Here is a 22,312-nt window from a genome sequence, read left to right as displayed (position 1 = left end):
TTTTTTTATCAGCGAGCACTAATCTTTCACGAATCCTTGAGAGTGGCCATTATCATTTATCCTGAATAAAAAGCACAGCTTTCTGAACATCATTTTGCACGCCACAACTACAGCCATCAGGTGATACACTGCTCCAGTTATTCCAGTAAATAAAATTCTCTATATTTCGAGTTTTATTTGAATATTTTGGGGTATTTTGATGTGAACTAATCTGGCCCCCTATTGAAAAAAAAGTCTAGAGTGACATTAAAAAAGATTCATGACTGCACCATTCCAGCTAAAGACTAATAAACAGCTCAGTGCGTCATCATGGTAGCTAGATGCCAATTTTTTAATTATCTCTGAGTGCAGGGTTAGGACTGAAAGAGCATTTTTGGAAGCAACTCATACAGGAAAACTTTTTTACAATGACATTCCAGGAAGTTGTTTTAGAACGCAGAGCCTATTATATCACCCCAGAACTTGAGCTTGATTTAATGTGAAGTGAAATCTAAACAAGTAGTTTTGGTGCTACATCTTCTCAAGGGGACTTTTAAGAGATTAAAGTATACACCAGAATTGGAGCTGTGTGTTTAAGCGGCTATCATACATGTTAGCTACTTTCGAATGCATGCTCTTGCTGCTGACGTCTGTAGTTCTTATCAGTATTGGTATTGCTGTCCTTTTTAAATGGAAATGTACGTTTTCTATGCAAGTCTCATGTAGTAAGGAGTAAACAAGAGAAAATAGTGGATTAGGACAAGGCTATTGATTGGAGTGAATAAAGTGCTGATGAATGCTTTAGATTAGGACTGATAGATTGATTTCAAGTGTAGCTTGCGGGATGTCATCGAATTGAGGCAAATGCCTCTAAGAGGCAGTAGTACAATTTTTTTTATTTAAAAGAAGTTGTGTTTCTATGCAATTGGATTTGATGATTAGACGGTTTGTTTTGGAAATGCAGCATTTTGGGATAGTTTCCTATTCTATTGTACTTTTATCTGTACTTTTTAATGGCTATTTAAGAAAACGATGCCAAGGAACAGCTAAGCTCCTACACAAGACTAGTAGACTTTTATCAGACTGAACTTTATTTATCTTAAATGTAAAAAAAAAAGAAAAAGATGAAGGTTAAAAACACACATGTGCTTTGGGGTCTGTACCAAAAATTCATTCACTTTCATTAAGGGAAGTTTTTTTTGCTACTGTTGCCTTAGGCTTGCTCATTAGGGACAAATAAATATTCGGTTTTAAACTTTTATTCATAATAAAAAAAAAACATTTTTTAGCTCGTTTTTTAGTTCGTTGTTAAAAATTTGTTTAATTGAATTAGATTTAATTAAATTGTATATCTGTATGTATACAGCATGGCAGTTTGAGATGCATGTAATTATGATTACCACAAACTATTCATCAAAACATAATACAACAATTTGTTATTCAAGCATACATTTGCTATAAATGAGAAGAAGTCTTTTTTTAAGAAATTGCATAAAAACTTGTCTGATCACTTTTACACTCATTTCTTTCTTTTTGGTGTCACACTGATGTGAATATAAACATTTAAATGGAGAGAATTGTATGTTAGTAATTCATACTATTGAATGTTGTTATATGTTAATAATTCATGCCTGATATTACAGCAATTAGTACAGTTCCTTTTACAGAATCAAAGATGTGGAATATAATTAAAACCTGTTTGAAGAGCCACGGTGAAAAAAACCAAATCACTTGTAATGACATTAACGTTGAGTTTACTGAGGCTGCAGCTCATCATGCAGACTGAACTCTGGGCTTAATGGGCACTCTTATATTGTGGAGATGGTCAACCAGTAAGTGAATGCTTGAATAAGTTTTGTAAATCATTTTTTTTTTAAGGGGTATGCCGTTTTCCTCCCCCAGTCCAAAGACACGTGTGGTAGACTGATTGACATCTCTAAATTGTCCATAGTGTGTGCAATTGCGATACCCTGTCCAGCATGTCCCCCGCCTTGTGACCCGAGTCCTCTGCGATAGACTATAGGTTCCTCCTAATCCTGCGTGGAATAAGCACTATAGAAAACTAATGGATTCAAATAAGTTTTGAATTGGATCACAGACATTTGAGCTCCACTGTACATGAGGTTAGGCAAAGGCTCAAGCTACTTCAATAAAAACAATTCTGGAAATCTTAGTGTAGTTTGTACAATGTTGTAAAATATAACATTAAAGTGAGCATTCTCTATCCAGTTGAATTGGAAACAGATACTGAAAAAATCCACAGACACAGATTTGACTTGGTAATAAGTCACACTGGCAAGACAGAAGTAAGAATACAAGAAGACTGCAAGCAACTTAGAAGCTGCAACCAGTCAAACAGTGGTGTTTCTTACTTCAGAACATATAGGAATGGTGTAAGATTGCACATGTTGTCCAGGCGAGACAGGCATGATTTTGCATTTTGAGATTTCAGTCTGAAAAAGTCCACCTGTCATGTGTAGAAGCTATTGTCTTTAATCCTCAAAGGCCACTTTTAGCAACAAACGTTCATTATTTCCAACATCATCATATTTTCAGTAAGAAATGTTGCGAGGTGCCTCATCTGAATGGGATTAGTTTCACTGGGTGGCATCTGTAATTAATTTTTTACACGTCTCCTCTGTGATAAAAGTCTCAGGCACAGATGGCAATTAACACGAGAGAAAAGAGTCTCACACATCCACCCATGGACATTTCATTGCCACTTCACCAGAGGGCACCCTTCTCCTCGATAGGTCTGGGTGACACTATATCTGTTTGTCATGCTCATTTCCTGTTAGAGATATAAAGCCCATGGACTCTTATACACACAGCAAAATCTTGACATTTCTTCTCAACTGCCTGAGCTGTGCCGTCTCCTCTTGTCTTCTCCTCCGGATATGACCTTATATTGTTACTTTGTTCTCCCTTATGGAGTCCCCTTTGGATATGGATACTTCTCTATGCTCTGTGGTGCTAAGCTTTTTTATCTGTCCTGAGCCATTTGTGTGGTTTTACCCTGCTCTGTTATTTGACATTGCGATGTGTTAAGCTGTATTAATAAACCTTCTGCATATGGATCCTGACAGGTTATATTGTCTAGAAACACAGATTCTTGCGTCATATATGGCCACATGATCATCTTTATCTATTTGACAGCATCTAATCTAAGATTATTAAGGAACTTTCATAGTGCTGGCAAAAACGGTTAAGGCTCTGGGTTGTTGATCAGATCAGTTGATGGGCCCTTGAGCATGGCCCTTAACCCTCTCTGCTCCAGGGGTGCTGTATCATGGCTGACCTTGCGCTCTGACCCCAGCTTTCAAACTGGGATACATGAAGAAAGAATTTCACTGTACTGTAATGTATATGTGACAAATAAAGGCTTCTATAATAGTAGAAGTACTACTAATTGAATTTATTTCTATTCAATTATACTGTATAATTGCATATGTGAATATAGATTGGCATATAAAGTGGCTTTACCTGTAGCTGTTAGCTTTATCTAACCTTCAGGATTGATTTTATTTTCTTGCTTCTGCTAATGGCCTCCCAATGTATGCAGTATGGAGAAAAAAATATGTAACAGACACAGCTACTTTAGGTGGCATGTGGCTTAGTGGTTTGCTTCACACCTTCAGGGTTGAAGGTTTGATAACTGCCCCATGTGTGCTTTGAAGGTTTACTCTGGGTATTCTGTTTTCCTCCCCCAGTCTAGTGTGTGCAGTTGTGCTATGCTAAATTGTGGCACCCCGTCCAGGGTGGACTTGAAATACCCCTTGAAATAGACTCCAGTTTCCCCCCACCCCTGTGTAGGACAAGCAGTTACAGACAGATGGATACAAAATAAGTTGTTTCATGGTTCAGGAAGTGGAGATGCAAGTGATCTACTAAACAGAGTGCATAGCACCAGTCACAAACTGCATCTGCCTGCCAAAACTAAAAAAGGAACTAAAATTATCCAACAACTGCAGAGTTGATCAAAGAACAGTGGGTGATTTGGTCTGCAATTTTCTCCGGGAAGAAGGGAGACAAACAAGACCATAGCCAATCCAAATGGAAATAAATTCACAGAGGAGCACCTGCAAATGATGGAATTACTCCAGGACAACATGTAAATTTAATCCCATCCAAATAGGACTGAAGGACAGAAGAGCCATTATCCAATATTATCTGATATGGATCTCTGAATTTACTATAGTTCCTTGAATTTCCTAGTTGTTCTGTGTCTCTGGTTGTTCAGTGGAAAGACCAAGATCTCTATTACAGAGTTATAGTTTTGAGATCATGATCCAGGTGAACAGATAATTAGCAAGGATATTATTGTTATAAGTGACCCTTACCGGAAGGCAGAAGGTGATGGACTGACTGGCAGTCATCTAATGAGTGCGTGGATGCTGGTGATTCCGGTGGTTAAGTGTGGGCAAATTCACTCCCATGAAGTTCCCAGCAAGTCCAGAGTGTAAGAGATCATGGAAGACAGATGGATTGATTATGACAGAGCCCTGTTAGCAGTAATTGAAGTTTTTTATTAGATAGAAACGGGAAATAGTCATGCTAATATGACTATTAGACATAGCAAGCTTCTATCTAGTTCTTCTGTTATTTTCCTCTGATAGGAGGGCGAATCCTACTTCCATGGGTATCTGAGACAGAGACATTATAGTGGAAAATGTTATCAGATTTAAGAAAAAATACGTCTAGTTTACATAAAAATATCAAGTTTCTCAACAGAATGCGATTTCATTGCTTATACTAAACTAAAGAAATTTTTAATTACTAGTTAAATGATATAAAGTAAGCATAATCAATTCACTCATGAGGATGTTTGCACTGATGGGAACAATGTCTATTGTATTTAATTTAGTCAATTCAGCTTATTAAGAATTTATTCAATTTAATTTATTCAGTATTCAATTAAAATCATGTTGACTGGAGGAAAACGAATTGTTTTAATGTTACCCGATTCACTCAAATGGAACCGATTTCAGATTTTAAAAGAGATATTCTTTCTTTTCTCTTTTCTTAACAGATATCTAGTTATCCATTAGCAAATCTAGGGTGAAATGTTCAGCAGTAGTAATTCATTATGAAAGCCTGGTTTATTCCTTTCAGTCGATGTGCTGAGTGTGTGGAAATTCAGAATTTATCAACATAAATATGTTTTTTAAATATTTTTCCAAAATTGGAAAAGCAGAAAAAATCTATCCATCAATCTATCTAAAAAGCTAAATGTGAAGAACCATGTGAAGCAGTTAAATGCGTCAGAGTAGATTAGTATTCGTTGACTAAGAATGCTAATATTTATTTAATTTCTGGTATTTTTCCGTTCCTTAGACTAGGTATATTTTAGCCTGATTAGGAAACATGCAAAATAAAATAAGCTCCTGTGTGTATTTGTGTGTGGATGTGCAAATGTTATGCTTGTGTGGGAACAAAGGGCTGTGTTCTCTGTTGTAGTGTAATTTGGAATAGTAATTACATTCCCCTGCAGGAAACAGGTACCTTTTCCCAGTACCAGAGAGTCCAGCCTGGCATTGTGTGTGTTGTGTATTAGGGGTATCGCTATAAGTGTGACAGTATACACATTTATGTTTATATTATCTGTTTAATGCTCCAAGTTTTCATATCTGCATCTGTATTTCTGATGTAAAGTAGATATAGACCCTTGTCTAGGGTTTGCCCCTAGAAATGCTGGAAATCACAGAGCCAGAAATGCCAGCGCTCTCAGCATGGCTTGTGACTGACACATTCTCATTCTCAGCTATACCACTTGAGACATCTCTCCTTTACAGTTATCATATTTGTTTACGGCAGCTTGTGATTTTTTTTCTAACTTCCCTAAACAAACTAGTAGCCTAATTCAATCCAACATGACCCTGACCAGGCAGTTACTAAGGATGAATGAACACCAAGTGCATTGTGATCAGGAGAGGACTTGTGGGGTGGTGGGGGCCATGACATGAATCTACTGCTGGAAGTAGAAAGAAATGACACCTAGTGTACTACAAAAACAGTAGCATTTATATTACTGTATGCTGTATTACTGTAGCTACTATAATTACTGTGTCCTGTAATTATTTTGTTGGTCCTGTAGGCTTCAGATTAAGCCACTCACCTGCATAAATCTGATGTAAAAAAAAAAAATGTGGCAGTCATATGAACGTAGTCAGGACTTAGGGATAGTTTTCCAGGGTAATTAGGCAAACTCCACTCAGTGTCACATGTGACCCTATGTATTTGTGTGTTTGTATTAGAGAGAGAGAGAGAGAGAGAGACTGGGCTATAATGACCTGCAGTTCTTTCATCCACAGTGATGTCCATATCTGACAGTACAAGGCCAAGAAAACAAGCACCTCTTGCTCTATCTAACTCGTTCTCTCTTTCTCACCCTCCCATTTCCAGTCTACTCACTTGTGCCTTCTCTCCTTCAGCCACCTGATTCTGCTTCTCATTACTTGATCACTTTTTTTCCAGCCACCCCACCTCCCCTTGCCTCTCTTTTGTTTCTTCCTCTCATAATTATTCCAAGTCTCTTGCCCTTATGTAAATGGAGGATCCGAGTCTCTCTCTCTCTCTCTCTCTCTCTCTCTCTCTGTGATGATGATGAAAGATGGTAGAACCATCCAGTCATTCATGTTGACCGATTACCTTCACTAATGGAATTTAATTATTAAATATCACGGTGGCTATTTGGCCCAAAAAGGAAAGACAGGAAAGAGAAACGGGGAGAGGGAGAGATGAGTATAGGAATAGAAATGAATGAGACTGACCCTGCACACAGGAGAGATGGATGATGATGGACGATGGAGCTTCATCCTCTCTCCGATTTGGTTTGGGTTTTTTTTTTTGTACTCAGTAGAGAACATTGACACACACACACACACACACACTCACAAACACACACACGTGCTCGCTCAAAAGAGCTCCATGTTCACACACTCGATTGCATGTAGACTAATAGTGCAGATGTTGAAAACACACATTCACAATTCATTGATCCAAACTCCCACACACCCACACACTCAGAGTGAAAGAACGTTCTCTTCCTCTCCACCCACCTCCACACTCTCTTTCTCCCTCACATTCATGCCCTTCGTCAATCTCTTTCCCTCTATTTCTCCTCTCTTCTGTTGCACTTTCTTTTCTTTAGTACTCTTTCACACTGTTCAGTCTCTCCTTTCTGTTTGTTCGTGTTCTCTCCCTCACACACACACACACACACTTTCTCTCTTTCATTTTCCACATTACCCCCCCCTCTCTCTCTCTCTCACACACACACACACATACACACACACACTCACTGTCATTTTCCACATTCTCTCTCTCTTTCTCTCTCTCTCTCTCTCTCTCAGGCACACACAGTCATTCTCTCTCACCGGGGACCCTAATTAAGCTTGGCTGGTCTTTGATGTTGTCGCCTAGGCAACAGTCACCATGACGAGGCTGGCTTTTCCAGAAAAAAACGCACGTGTTGTACTGCTGTGCATGTACAGTGCCCACACACACACACACACACACACACACTCAAACACAAGCAACATATTAATTTGTATGTATACACACAGGCACACTGAAGTATCAAGATGATTTTTCAATCAGACGTGACTAAAATGTGCACACACATCACCCAGCCAACCTACTGAGACGTGCGTGCATGCACGCACATGCAAATACACACATGCACTGGCATTACTGTATGTGTCAGTGTAAATGGGTCATATCATCAGTCTCATAACTCCGGCGTATCTATTTGCATGTCTTCTGCTGTGTGTGTGTGTGCGCAAGACAGAGAGAAAAACCCTCACCCTCTGTGCATATCAGCTAAACAAACCACTTTACCACTCACAATTACAGCTAAACGCAGCTGTCACAGCAACCAACACAATTAGCTTCTCTTCTGTGGTTAGCATGTGTAGCCAGAAGAAAGAATTAAAAAAAAAAAAACAACAAATGAGAGAAAGACTGCAAGCAATTTAATAGCCTGAATAATATAATAAAAAAATATATTTGCATGTTCATCTTTCTGTTTGGCTTCCCTGGAAAGATGGAAAAGCATCAAGAGCCTCAATCTATCCTCTTCCTACTTCATAAGCACCGATTAAATTAGTATTTTGATTAGTGGTATTAAATTATTTATTTACAATACTGAATGTTTTCACTAAAAGCATATTGGATGATTGAGCTTAGAGGGTGTTTATGTAACCGGTCAGCTGTGATATTATAGGGGCATCTAATGAGGCACCTTAAATCTCTTTTTCTTTTAAACATTTCACAAGTAAACATCATCTGGTGTGTCATTTATTGGGTCATGTGCGCTGAATTCAAATGGTTCTCATATTATAAACATAACCAGGTTCTTAAATTTCAGGGTATCTTCATCACTAGTGTTTGACAGTGTTTGATTTCTCCATAGAATTCATTACTCATAATGAATTCAAGAATAAAGAGTCTTTAGAAGAGACAATGTCATGACTTTATGATGTAGCCTGTTTTGTAGCTAGGTAAAAGCCTTCTAGATAATTACATAATTAACTGTTAGCATATGAGATGACACTCTACATAAATAAACACATTCATCTAATCCTGACAGTGGACACAGAGATGCTAAACAAATATGACCTGGAAATATATCCTGATAAAATAAACTGACTGGTTTTTAGTGTTTCCTAACAGATTCTGCAGATTTTCAGACTTTATACTCAACACTTTCTTCACTTTTCGAGCGTCTCTTTTTCACTCCTGCCCAAGAAATTTTTTTCTACCACACCATCTCCCTAGAGTTCTACTACTCTTCCTCTATGGTCATCCTCATTTCCTGTCAGTCATGTATTGTATATAAAGCACATAGACTGACACACGCATTTTCAATTCATTTCTATTCAATTTATTTGTATAGCGCTTTTAACAATGGACGTTGTCTCAAAGCAGCTTTACAGGAGTGTAGAGAAACATATAATAAAAATGCTAAAGTTGCTATTTATCCTTAATGAGCACGACTAAGGCGAACTCCCTGAGATGATATGAGGAAGAAACCTTGAGAGGAACCTGGCTCATCATCATTTGTGTGACATTGGACAGTTAATTATGTAAATGTAAATAATGTCAGCAGTTTATAGTCACGAGGAATTGTGCAACCATGAACTCCTGAGGAACTGATCGGTCAGCGTAGTTCATTTTAGACTTGGCGCTAATTCCTTCCTGCCGAAAGCTGGCTGATGCAAAGGCAGTTATGACTGATGCAAAGGCTTTTCACACTTAATATACTTCTCCACTCTGGGATGTTGTACATTTTACGGAAGCAGAATCCTGGGTTATCTTTTTTTGTGTTTTACACTAATCCTGGCTTTTCATAATCTGATGTTTCACACTGTACATTCCTAAACCCTGGCTTAACATTCTTACTTGAATATATACAGTGCATAGCTGCTTTAAATAATAGCTTCTCTCGCTTGTCATGTATTTTCTTCTCAAATCTTCAGTGTTGTGTCACCTGATGCTACCTAGCCTTGTTGCTACCTCCTGGTGTTCTTGTGATGTGAGGCACGCACTGTTCAATTGTCTGTTGCTAAGCATCTGGGGTAACATTCTAACACTGCATCATTTCACACTGCACACGTTTGGCACCACAATGCTGGGTTAACACCACAAAAGTACTACTTATTTCGAGTTTCATAACCTTAAATTATGGGTGTGAAACGCCATATAGTGTTTTCATACACCTTGCTTTGTTTTATACCCTTCTGGATTTGGGGAGCTGTATATTGTAATGGTGTTTTGACCTATGTCTTGCTTCTGACCAGTCTTCAAGTCTCCCTGTTGGTATTGTCTACCCTGAGATATACCTGGGTATTGACCCTGGCCTGACTAAGTTTTGGTTTATGGATTGTTGTTTAAAAAAAACAACAACATTTGTATATGGATTCTAATTTTATTATGTAACCACAGTAAGTACTCTAATGCAGTGAGTTTTTTTCCCTTAAGACCTTCAATCCAATTGACATCCATTTTCAATAAAAAAAAAGTGTGCTAATTGGTTTATAAAGCAAAGGCTGGTGCATTACCACTTGGGACTGGTTCAGAATCGGAGTATCTGTGTCCATACATTAGTAAGATCAGCCTTGTCAGCGTACCGTAATCACTGTATAAAGTTCCTCATGTAAAGAAAATGCATTAAAAGTGAAAGTGCAGGCTTTTTTTCCAAAGATCTTAATGGGACAGTACAGAAAGTAGCCAGAACAGGCCTGTGTGTTGTGCTGCTGAAGCCTTAATCTAGGTTTTGTAATTCTGTGCTACAATCAGTCTTAAAAATATACACCACATGATTCATAACTTTATTCCAATCAAGCGACTTGTATCACTCCTTATTACTGGCTCTGCATTAGCTAAAATTTGTCAAATTCCAATTCAATGTAAATTTCAATTCAACGTAAGATCACGTTCCAAACTATTGTCTTCAAAAATGGGTGCCATTAGATATCCCATGTCCCAGGGATATCCCATATATGTATATCCCATAACAGTGCTGAAATGTTTTTGTTTTGTTTTTTTCAGTTTCAGTGTACCAACCTCTTAAAGTTCTTAAGAGTTCTGATCTACGAGCCTGGCTATTTAAATCATACCTAGATAACTATTCATGGTGTTAATATTCATGTATGCTGGCCTTAAGAAATCCTGTGCTTTAAATTATTTATTTAGTAAGGTCATTTCCCTAATCAGTGTCTAGGGTCACTCATTCAGTCTTGTGTTATCTTTTGGTTTGTCTGACCACAATTGCTGACCACAATCAAATTGTGTTGATGCCAGCTTGCTCTATTTACCCCTGAACATCGTAATTATCATCATTACTCCTACTCTATTAACCTTCCATTGCCAGCCACTTCACTAGTGTTTATAATGCAGGTTTTCATTCCAGCAGAGCAGAAGCCATACCTTGGTCAAAGATAGTCTATTGAAAGCCAATATCATCTGATTAAAACCATACGGAATCAGACAATGCTCTTACATGATTGGAATGAATACCGGCACCAGCTCCATCCTTTTCTGGATGAGATCGGACACTCCTGGACGTTTTCTGACAATCATAACAGGGTCCACTCTCCACTTGCATGGAGTTCAATTAGTTATTTTGCCACTAATCTGCAAGATACGCTTAGATATTTTGATCTTTGTAGCCCCAATTAAGGTTGAGTCTTAATTGGGGCTTCCTGAATCCTATCTGTCTTCAACAGTTTTTGATAAATTTCATCCTAGTCTTAGAAATACTCTTCACTTTATTGCATTTCTTCCACTCTTCCACATGCTATAAAGGACTTATCACTATCTTTAGATTCTAGTCACTTTGCAGTCCTAATTCTCTTAGAAGGCAGAGTACCTGACTATAAAAAGCATTATACTGAGGGATGGAGTGGTTTTCATCTTACAAACAAAACCACAATCAATATCATTAATCATTATACCTCTTCAGCTTCCATTACCTGTTTTGTCCCATAAGGCTCCATTTTCTTTTCTCTGTACTGCCCCCTTGAGTTCTGCTATAGCCACTCTGCTCTATCTTACCTCTATCTGTATCATAATTCCAACCTCTTTTTTAAAACAGCCCTTTGTGTTTAGAGGATACTAAAATTGGGAATGGGATCTACTTTACCCTTTTATTACTTCCGTATCACATCTGATGAAAAGGCGATTTCTGTTACAGAATCAGCTACCTGTGATTCCATTCACATGTAAAGGTTTATTCTGTGTGCTATTAGGAGTTGCCTAGACTAGTCAAACTCGCTATATTCAATATATTCACAATACAGTTACTGGTGTGGGGAGCTGATGACTACTTAGGGAGATAAAAAAAAACAGCGAGGTGGATGCTAAGGAATTGCAAGCCAAATATTCTTTGTTATTCTGGAAATATTGCAAACTAACTGAAGCCAATTCTGCAGTCAGTCCACTGCACATGATGTTAGACTACACGTGAGAAAAGTTTATTTTCTTTTGTTTTAAAGCAATATTAACACTTTAAACAAGTTGTGTCTAATCTTATCTGGCCTGTGTTGGTTCAGATTTTCATTCCAACCAATCAGGAGCCCACCTGAGTCTACTGAAAGCCAAGCTCAGTTGATTAAACAGGTGGAATCAGGTGTGGCTTCTGAGTGATTGGAATGAAAACCTGCACACTCACCAACCCTTTGCGGATAAGATTGGACACCCCAGTTTTCACTTGTTTAACCCTTTAATCACTTCTAGATGTGTCTGTGGAACCGCATTTTACCCATTATATTTTGAAGGAATTTTGACCAATACCACCGGCTCACTCGATTATTTGTCTTCGTATTCACCTTTGATATTTTCTAAAGAATTTTATATAATTATGAGTGTATATAGCTATACATACATACAATTCATTGCTTTAGATCTATCTATCTATCTATCTATCTATCTATCTATCTATCTATCTATCTATCTATCTATCTATCTATCTATCTATCTATCTATCTATCTACTATATTCAGCATTGAAGCTTCAAATGTAATTAGTAGCTTGTGTGTGGATGTTTGAAGTGCGGTCTCACATTTTTTGCTGTTGAATTCATTGTAGGTTATCAACTGCAGGTCGTCTAGTAAACATCTATAGCAATCCCTGCTTGCTAGTTTCTTTTCTGAGCAATTTCTTCCTGTTTCTGCCTTTGTGCCTTTCTCAACCCTCACTCTTATTTAACTCTGTCTTAAAAATATTTAACACCTTGGTCAACTTCAGTTGTTTTTAAAAGTGCTTTACAAATAAACAGACTTAACTGTAAGCTTATTGGAATGGAACGTATATGCTCTTGCTGTAATTAGATACACTGTCCATTGACCAAAAATTGAGCTAGAAGGAAGTGTTTCAGCCTCACAACTCCAGGAACTGGCATTCGATCCTGAGCTCTAGTTTCTGTCTGTGCGGAGTTTTGCATGTTTTCCCCATGTGCCTGTGGGTTTCCATCATGTACTGTGGTTCCACTGCAAGGTATTTACATTTCTGTCATTTGGCAGATGCCCTTATCTAGAGCGACTTACATTTTATCTCATTTTTATTGAGCAACTGAGGGTTAAGAGCCCTGCTCAGGGGACCAGCAGTGGCAGTTTGGTGGACCTGGGATTCAAACTCACAACCTTCTGATCAGTATTGCAATGTGTTAGGCTTAATAATATGACATGGGGTGCGTGTATGTAACTTGCTTTGAGGTAGGCAGTGCAATAACTAAAAAAACCAAAAAAAAAACAGATTCCTCATATAATGTACAATAAACACAGTGCTTATATGTCGTACAATATATGGGCAAAAGTTTGTAGACACCTAACATTACAATTTCCCTTCACTGGAACTAAGAGGCTCAAACCATTCCAGCATGGCAATGCCCCTGTGCCCAACATGAGCTCTATGAAGACATGGTTTGATTTGGTTGATGTGGAAGACCTCGAGCGGCCTGCTCAGAGCCCTGGCCTGAACACCTCTTGGGATAAATTGCAATGCCGACTGAGCCCCAGGACTGAACTCACTCAACATCAGTGGCCAGTGCAATACTCTTGTGATTGAATGGGCAAATCCCTACAGCAATGCTTTAAATTCTAGTGGAAAGCCTTCCCAGAAGAGTGGAAGTTATTATGACAGCAAAAGGGGGGACAAATACTTTGTTAATACCCATAGTTTCGGAATGGTCAGTATATAATATAGTATTAATTAATAACTGTATACATAATATATATTAATATAATTTAATATAGTGTATATGGTTTGTTGAGAGTAGCAGGATCCATTGTGGTACTGGTTCTGATGGAGGGTCTGTTTACCTGAGGGCAGTCTCTAAAACAGATAGATTTCTAGACGTATGGAGTCCTTGGTGATTTTTTTTTTTCAGCTTGCTTCTTGGCTCTGATGTCACGCAGCTTATAAATTGAGAACTGCTGCTGTTCACTCAGCCTTTCGTCTGTGCACACAATTCACTGGCCTTTAAACAGGAGGAGGCTGAGCAGAACCACACTGTTATTGTACCCAGTGTTCCTGGGATAATCTCCGGATCCGCCATGAATAATTGAGTCAATAAATAAATTAGTTTAATATGAATACAGTTGTTTGGAGTAGACTTTCAGACTCTAATATAAATGCTGGCCTTTGATGTGCTTTTTCATCTGCAAAAGAAAAACATTTTCTTAATAATCACCAACGTATCTTGCAAACATGATCTCAGATCAATTTCAACTCGCTGTCTGATAAAATTCTTGTTTCTTTCCTCCAGCTGTTTGTCATCGATAACGGCGCAGACGACTGGCGCATCGCTATGACCATGGAGCGAGTACTGTTGATCGCGCTGGAGCTGCTGGTCTCAGCCGTGCACCCAGTGCCTGGAGACTTCAAGTTTGTGTGGCGCGCTCGACTCGCTTTCACCTACATCCCCTCGCAGGCGGAGGCCGACCTGGACATGGTCCTTTCCGTGCCCATGTTCCTCCGACTCTACCTCATCGCCCGTGTTATGCTCCTCCATAGCAAGCTGTTCACCGATGCCTCCTCCAGGAGCATAGGGGCTCTCAATAAGGTCAGAGGTCCAAGATTTGTGGGGTTATAGATGGGTTTTCTCTATACGGATTGTGGGTTTTTTGATTAAGAGAATGAGGATTAGCCTTGTTTAAACCCTCATGTACTGAGCCATCTATTTTGATTTATGTTGAGGGAAAAAAAAAAACACTTCTTGTAAAATATACGAAATACAGGGTGGGGCGCACAAAATACAAAAAAAAACAAAATATCTCGAAGGTTGAATGTTCCCCGGACGGCTCATCTTGATTCGAGGTGACATCCCGTGGGTGGCGCGCTCGCCCAATCTAACGCCCTGTGATTTTTTTATGGGGTTACCTCAAGGCAGAGGTTTTTAAACATCGCCCCACAAACCTGCTTCAGCTGAAGAATGTTATTCGGCAGGAAATAGCCCGAATTCTGGTGGACATGTTGGAACGTGTAGAGGGAAACGTCAGAAACTGGTTGCATCAGTGCATAGAGAACGGTGGCCACCACCTTCAAGATATTTTGTTTAAAACAGCATGATTTGAAATTTGAAATTATGTTCTTTCATTATCAAAAAAATAAATTTTGTTCATCAGCCACAATTTTTCTTTCATTCGCCTTCAAAAAAGGGAAGTTTTTGCGCCCCACCCTGTACATATCGTCTTCATTCCAGTCTTCAAAATATGACAGCTAGGGTCCATGATCTTTTACTTCTGGATTTAGTTTTTATCGTTGTTGCTTGTTTGGCAGATTTCTCATTGTCTTAGTTCTTAGTTTTTCAGCTGTCTGGTTCTTCGTTCTTCTTTGACATACATTTTTTTTGCAACTTATGTTTCTTAGCTCTAGTCTAACAGCTTCTATTGAATAACTTTAGGAATTGACCCTGCGAAATGAGACGATACACATTTAATGGCACAGGCTGTACTGGGTGAAGTGAACTAATAATTATCCCTAAGTGGGTTAAGGATAAGCGACCTTTGGTGTGAGAAAGGTGCTGCATATACAAGATGAATCTATTTTTCTGCTCCATGTAGCGTTCTGAACATTTTATACTAGGCCCTTATAATATATAGGATGAGTAATTGAGTTGAATCATGGGTAATGGTTAGTTAACTTGTACCTGGTAATGAAATCATTACAAATCAGTATATTGTGTCCAGTTATTATATTACATGAAGTATCCATGTGAGAGAAATGATAAGAGAGCAGAGAGAGGGATGATGTAGATTCATGTAGATTCAGTGACCCATTATAGAGAAATAACATACCTCCAAATGTCACAGTATTTCATTTGATCCTTTAAATAATTGTTAAATTTGTTAGGAGCATCAAATGATTTATGGAGATGTTTTTCAGCTATAGCTGATTTTCTGTCAGACTCACTGTTGATGCAACTGATTGATGTTCTTCGTCATTACACCTGCTAATAGAATGTCTTTAAAACAAGTTGATAAATGACTCTCTCAGCCAGAGGTGTTTGACATTATAGATTTGGAGGGTTGTTCTTAGTGGACCTCTAATGCCCAACAGTTAATATCCATGTGTACTTGCTCTCTCTCTGACTTTAGTCATAAATGAGGAGTATGATGGTGTTGTTCTTAACTGTCCTCAACTTCAGTGAACATGGCTTAACAATGCAACCGAATGCAATCACATTTATATAGTAAAAAATAAATCCTGTGTCAAAACTCCTGCTAAGATTGTGCTTCTGTCTATGGTTTCTCATTAGGTGCACTTTAACACACGGTTTGTGATGAAGACCCTGATGACTATCTGCCCGGGTACAGTGCTTCTGGTCTTCAGCATCTCCCTGTGGATCATTGCAGCCTGGACTGTACGAGTATGTGAAAGGTGAGAGATAATTTTCTTTGACATTACCTCCCTTTGCCCCTCCCAGAGCAGCTACATATTCAATCTAGGTTGATCGTGTCCCATGTTTGTTTTGTTTTTTGTTTTTTTCTTTTCTTCCCCATGTTAGCAGTTCAAAAGGTCGCAGACTGTGCCAAACCCAGAGGCCACAGTGTGGGCATCCCTGTTTCTAACAAGGCTGTTGCCATGGCAACAGAGCATGTAATACATTCTGGAAGCGTTTATTAGATGCTGGAGGATTCCCCAGTTTGAAGCAATGGTTCGCAATGTGTTTCCATGCATACATGCTTGACATTCATAGTGCCATTTACACTTTGAAAGGTAACTCTGCAGGTCAGGTTTGCATGATGATGCCTAAAGGCTTGGATGTGTTGCTTGAATATAGGCTGAAACACAGGAAGTGTGTCAGGGAAGGAACATTATGGAAAAAATTGCAGTATAATACCCTTGTAACCCAATATTAGCAAGGAAATCGCAAAGATATTGTATTCAAAGAAAACCGTGTGTTCTGTGGTTTATTTAAATTTACGGCATTTGACAGACACCCTTATCTCATTTTCTACAGCTGAGCAAATGAGGGCTAAGGGCCTTGCTCAAGGGGCTAGACAGTGGCAGCTTGGTGAACCCAGGATTTGAACTCACAACCTTCTGATAAGTAGTCCAACACCTTAACCATTATCATTTAACCTCTATCATTTATTGAAAAACAAGTCGCACATTTTAAGCACTGCTCTGAAATAATGGTTTCTGTGCCTTTATTGTAATTATTTAAACACTAATAAATGCATTGTTATTTTAGCCATTTGCCACAGTATATTAAAGTTTATATGAATTATTGAATAGCTCAAAGTGCAGCATATTTAAACCTTTCAGATTAAATATAAGAAAATCTATATTCATATTGGGTTGATGGTGTAGGAATTGCAACTAGTTTCATACATAGCCGCCGAAATATAGAGGCTCAAAAGTATTTAACATAATCGTTTGTCATTTGTAATAGTTGGTTGCAAAGCATTTGCAGTGAATGACTACCAGAAGTCTGGAACCATGAACATTACCAGACACTGGGTTTCCCTGGTGATGCTGATTCTTGAGGCGTTCTGCCTTCAGAAAATTAAATGTATGCTTAACTAGATTAAGGTTGAGTGATAAACCTGGCCATTGTACAACTTTGCTCTTCTTTGCCTTAAAAATAAAGTGCTGTCCATTGAGCCCTGAAGAAATTGGCTGAATGTCAGTATAACCCTAACCACTTCAGAATTCATTCTGCTGCTTTTGTCAGCAGACACCAGTCACATGCCCATGCCATAAGATGAAGTGGTGTGCTTCAGATCATGAGCAGCTATTTACCTTCTCCATACTCTGCTCTTCACATCATTCTCAGACAAGTTGATCTTTGTCATCTGTCCATAGGATGTTGTTCCAGTACAGTACAGGCTTTTTTTTTTTTTAGATATTTTCTAATCTGGTCTTTCTGTTTTTGAAGCTTATACATGGTTTACATATTGTAGTATTTACTATGTTGAAGTCTTCTCTTGATTGTTGATTTTGACACAGATATCTTCTGGAGGTTGCTCTTGATCTGACCAACTGTTGTGAAACGGTTTTTCTTAACCAGAGGAACAAATCTTCTGCCATTCACCACAGTTGTGCATACCAGTGTGTTCTTACCTTTTAAGAACATACAAAATCATTTATTTGACCACGCCCACTTTTTTGCTATCTCTCTGATAAGTACAGTTTATTAAGATTTTTCAGCACTAATGATGGCTTGTGTCATTGGCAGAGACAGATCTTTGGACTTTTTGGACTGAGAATTAACTGCAACTCTGGCTATTGGAACAGCTGAGTATTTAATTGTCCAATTACTCTCGGTACCTTTAAAGGGGCGGTGGTTCTGTAAAGAAGTCCTGTAATTCCTACATGATGCACCTGCTTTTTGAGAAAAATATCCTGAAATGAATGTGGAAAGTCTGCACTTGAGCATATAGCCATTTAAGTTGAACTCCAGTAGACAGCTGAATTATCTATAGCTTTTTCAGTGCCAGGATATTTGTGTACCTGAGGGTAATATCTATGCAGTTACCTACAGTATAAACTTTGCATTAGTCTACTAATTACACAGATCAGCTAATATTGGTTTTGGGAGTTTTCTTTTATCTTGTTGTTTTCCCTAGTTGTTATTTCCTCCATCTTTCATTTTGTCATTGTTTCTGGTGCTTAAAAAAAATTTGTTGGTAATGGTCTCCTTTCTTATACCTTCTTCCTGCTCTGTGAGTCAATATTTTCTGTTTCAGGTCTGGACTTACAACAAACAAAAGTATATCATTTTAATATATTTGGTCTAAGCAAAGTGTGTATTAAGTATTAAGTATTAGACACCTTACATTCAAATAAATTAAACTGCTCAGAGAAGAGCAATAATCATTCCTTTTAATGACAACATCAAACTGAGTAAACATAACACTGTGTAGAGAGGAGATGAGATGAGATGAGATGATGTGAGAGAGACTCTCTTCCTTGCTGTTGGAAATCAGTTTTTTTTTTTTTTACAGGCTTTACCTGTGGCTTCAAAACCCTTGAGACCACTTCCACTTTCTATGTGATTAGTGATTAAACTTAATTTGGAAAAATGATATTCTCAACCAAGATTATATAACACATCATTAATATAAGTAAACAAAAATAAATAAATAAATAAGCAAACAACAAAAGTATTTATCGGATAATAATAAGATGGATATCAAGCAGTAGTTATTACAGGAGCAATTACGACAGAGTTTGGAGAATTCAGCAGTCAAATGCAATTATTGTAATAAGGACTCAGCCTTTTGGTGCCTACTGTGTATGCAGTGTGTTGGCCCTGTGTGCCACTCATGACTGCTCCCATTCAGTTCAGTTTTAGTAATTACTTATTCTAGCAGGGATGCAGGAAGTTGTTTTTGCAGTGGAGGTGCTAGAATTTTTGAGCATGTAGCAGTAATGATGTGACACATCGAATGATTGTCAAATCATAGGTTTTAATGGAGAATGTGTGAATGATATGAGTTCGGTTAAACTATGAAATCTGTAGGTTTTGATTAATTTTCTTTAACAGCATGTCAATAGTTACAACAGTATTAACGTAAGTGGTGTCGTACAGAAGAGACGGTGGTAGCTCACGTGGTTAAGGCTCTGGGTCATTGACTGCAAGATTGGGTTTCAAGCCCCAGCACTGGCAAGCTGCCACTGTTGGACCCTTGAGCAAGGCCCCTAACCCTAACTGCTCCAGGGGTACTGTACGTGGCTGGCCCTGCACTCTGACCCCAACCCCCAAGGATGGGATATGAGAAGAATAAATTTCACTGTGCAGTAATGTATATGTCACAAATAAAGACATCTTAAGAAAAAAGTTCTCTTAAACCATGTGATAGACTGATAAACTTATTCTAAAGAAAAGTTTTACTTCAGGATATTGTTGCTAAAGGTGGTTCTACATGTTACTGGATTATTAGTTATTGCCCCCCTTACTGGTTTCTGAAAAGTAAATGACTACATATTGAAATTTGTGGTTTTTTTGTTGTTGTTGTTGTCATTGTCACCTTAGGTAATTGGTTTCTTTATAGAAGTTAGTGAGGACGAGAAATTGTTATTTAGCCCCTAATAAACAAAATCCTAGAACTGAATGAGGGTGTACTTTCTTTTTCACTTGTCTGTGCTTGTTTAATATGTTGTTGTTTCTATAGCAACAGCTCATTCATAGGGATTTGTTATGGAAGCCTCTCTACATGAACTATGCTTAATAATTTACAAATTAAATATGTATTGTTGAAGAATAAAGAAAAGTGTGTTATCATTAATATGATAAAGTGTTTTGTTACGAGACATTTATTTATTGTTAATGGAAGGGGCTTTAATTGTAGGTGCTTCGTACCAGTCTGATACAAAGCTTCATTCCTGTTACCGATGCCATTATAGCTATTCTATGCTCTCTCTCTCTCTCTCTCTGGAAGTTAATGAGATAAGTTTGTCATAAAACCCGAGAGTGTAAACTCCTCTGTCCTGAAGAATCGTGTCTCTCAGATGTTCAATTAAAAAGCGTGATGAAGTTTTCTCCCTATCCTCAGGAGCCACAGCCATCTGTGGTCAGAAGCAGAATTGTCTGTGTTCTCGGGTGGGAGGGGTAGAATACTCTCATTCTCCCCTATCAATCACAGTGACACTAGCCAATCATGGGCATTTGTGAGCTCACGCATGTGGAAGAGGGCGGACAGCTCTTTTCTCCAAGTGCGTTACACCACCCTGTGAGCAGCAGTTTGAAAAGATGCAGTTAGCTGGCTTCATGTGGTAGCCTTTATCCCACCTGGGTTGCTTGCTGTCAGTTGATAGGGGAGAAAGGACTAGTGGGTCGGGATGTGACGTGTGGATTGAAAAACATACAAAAACTGCTTCGTTTTAAAGTGATTGTTTCTGTCCTTATGTATTAGTATCACAAAGGCTGTTGCAGCCTGCAGAATCCTGAAAGATATCCCCCTCAGCATCCCTCCTTCCCATGTCCTTGTGTTCTAGTCACTTTATGAGAAGTGTTTTCAGATAAATGCTAGCCATCAAGAGCCTACAGCACTGTAAAATACTTTCTCTATATTTTTCTCTCTTTATCTCTCTCTCTCAGGTACCATGATGCTCAGGACGTGACCAGCAATTTCCTGGGAGCCATGTGGCTCATCTCCATCACCTTCCTCTCCATTGGCTATGGAGACATGGTGCCTCATACCTACTGTGGCAAGGGAGTGTGTCTTCTGACTGGGATTATGGTACACACACACTTTACTTTGCTCTGCATTAACATAGCTACATATCGTTACGTGACATGCAAGATGACAGAACCTGTAATAAAGATTATGGCAGTATCAGTAAACGCTGTACTTCCCTGTGACCTGGTTTTGCTATAGCACTCTGATGATGCATGCTGGAGGTTTCTAATGTGGTGAGAGGCAGCTGGAATATATAATCATTTACTATATCATATTGCTGTAGCTTGAATGGATCTGCTAATGTGTTCTAGCTAGAATAGATTAGCTAATTTGAGCTCCTTGGTTCTTTCTGTCTGGCACTTTCTGTCTGTCTCTCCCTCCCTTCCTCCCTCCCTCCCTCTCTCTCTCCCTCCCTCCCTCTCTCTCTCTCTCTCTCTCTCTCCCTCCCTCCCTCCCTCCCTCCCTTTATGTGTGTGTGTGTCTGTTCCCTTGCATTTCTCCCTCTGCCTAAGGGGTGTTCTCTGTCAGATGAACGCTGTGAAGGAGCTTGGTTGTCCTTCTTCATATTGCATGTATAAGTGTGTTTCAGGAATTAGCGTGTTTGTGGTTACATTTGATCTGTTGAGGCTTCACAGTGTTGTGAGAATATGTCCCCTTTTCCTGTCTCTCTTGTCAACATCGTGTCTGTTTCTTGCATGCACACTTAAAAACATATGCACAGACATGCACGTAGTCACTACATGCAGCTAGTTTTATTACTTTCCAGTGCTTCTTGTTACCTCTCTCTCTATCTCCGTCCCACTACTATTATACTGTATATATACACATAAAGGTCTACACACACTTCTCTGTCTACACACACACACACACACCCCAGCCTAATATACCCTCTGTTTAATTCTGCCTTACACCCACAGATCCAAAGACCAACAGAGATCACAGAGAAACTATTGATCAGAAGGGTTATGAAATGGGTTTTTGTGCCGGTTGTGTGCCATCCGTTTTGTGTTTTGGAACGGTGCAGGAAACTGTGGCTACAGGCTAAGAAACGTCTTGGAGGAATGAAAGAAGCGGAGAGTGAGAAAGACGACAGAATGTGATTTCTTTTCTTGTCGTGAGTGATTGTAATGACTTTCTATAGGTGGAATTATGGGACTTGTTGCTATGACAACACTGAAGGCCAACTGGGTTGGAATATACCA

At 38.7% G+C, this 22,312-nt stretch overlaps 1 protein-coding gene across 3 annotated transcripts in view; it reads left to right on the top strand.

Moving 5' to 3' along the window:
- The window catches only part of kcnn3 (potassium intermediate/small conductance calcium-activated channel, subfamily N, member 3), an 82,155-nt gene that overhangs the window by 38,013 nt on the left and 21,830 nt on the right, over positions 1-22,312 (top strand). For all 3 annotated transcript variants that reach the window (XM_058396119.1, XM_058396118.1, XM_058396120.1), the window contains exons 4-6: positions 14,246-14,542; positions 16,238-16,359; positions 21,029-21,170. In XM_058396119.1, the coding sequence (XP_058252102.1) occupies positions 14,246-14,542; positions 16,238-16,359; positions 21,029-21,170 (561 nt within the window). The remainder of the gene's footprint in view (positions 1-14,245; positions 14,543-16,237; positions 16,360-21,028; positions 21,171-22,312) is intronic.

The sequence above is a fragment of the Hemibagrus wyckioides genome, linkage group LG01 (assembly GCF_019097595.1).
Source record: "Hemibagrus wyckioides isolate EC202008001 linkage group LG01, SWU_Hwy_1.0, whole genome shotgun sequence".
In the NCBI taxonomy this organism is placed as follows: Eukaryota; Metazoa; Chordata; class Actinopteri; order Siluriformes; family Bagridae; genus Hemibagrus; species Hemibagrus wyckioides.
Note: the sequence above shows the minus strand (reverse complement) of the source record. Positions and strands in the feature narration are given on the sequence as shown.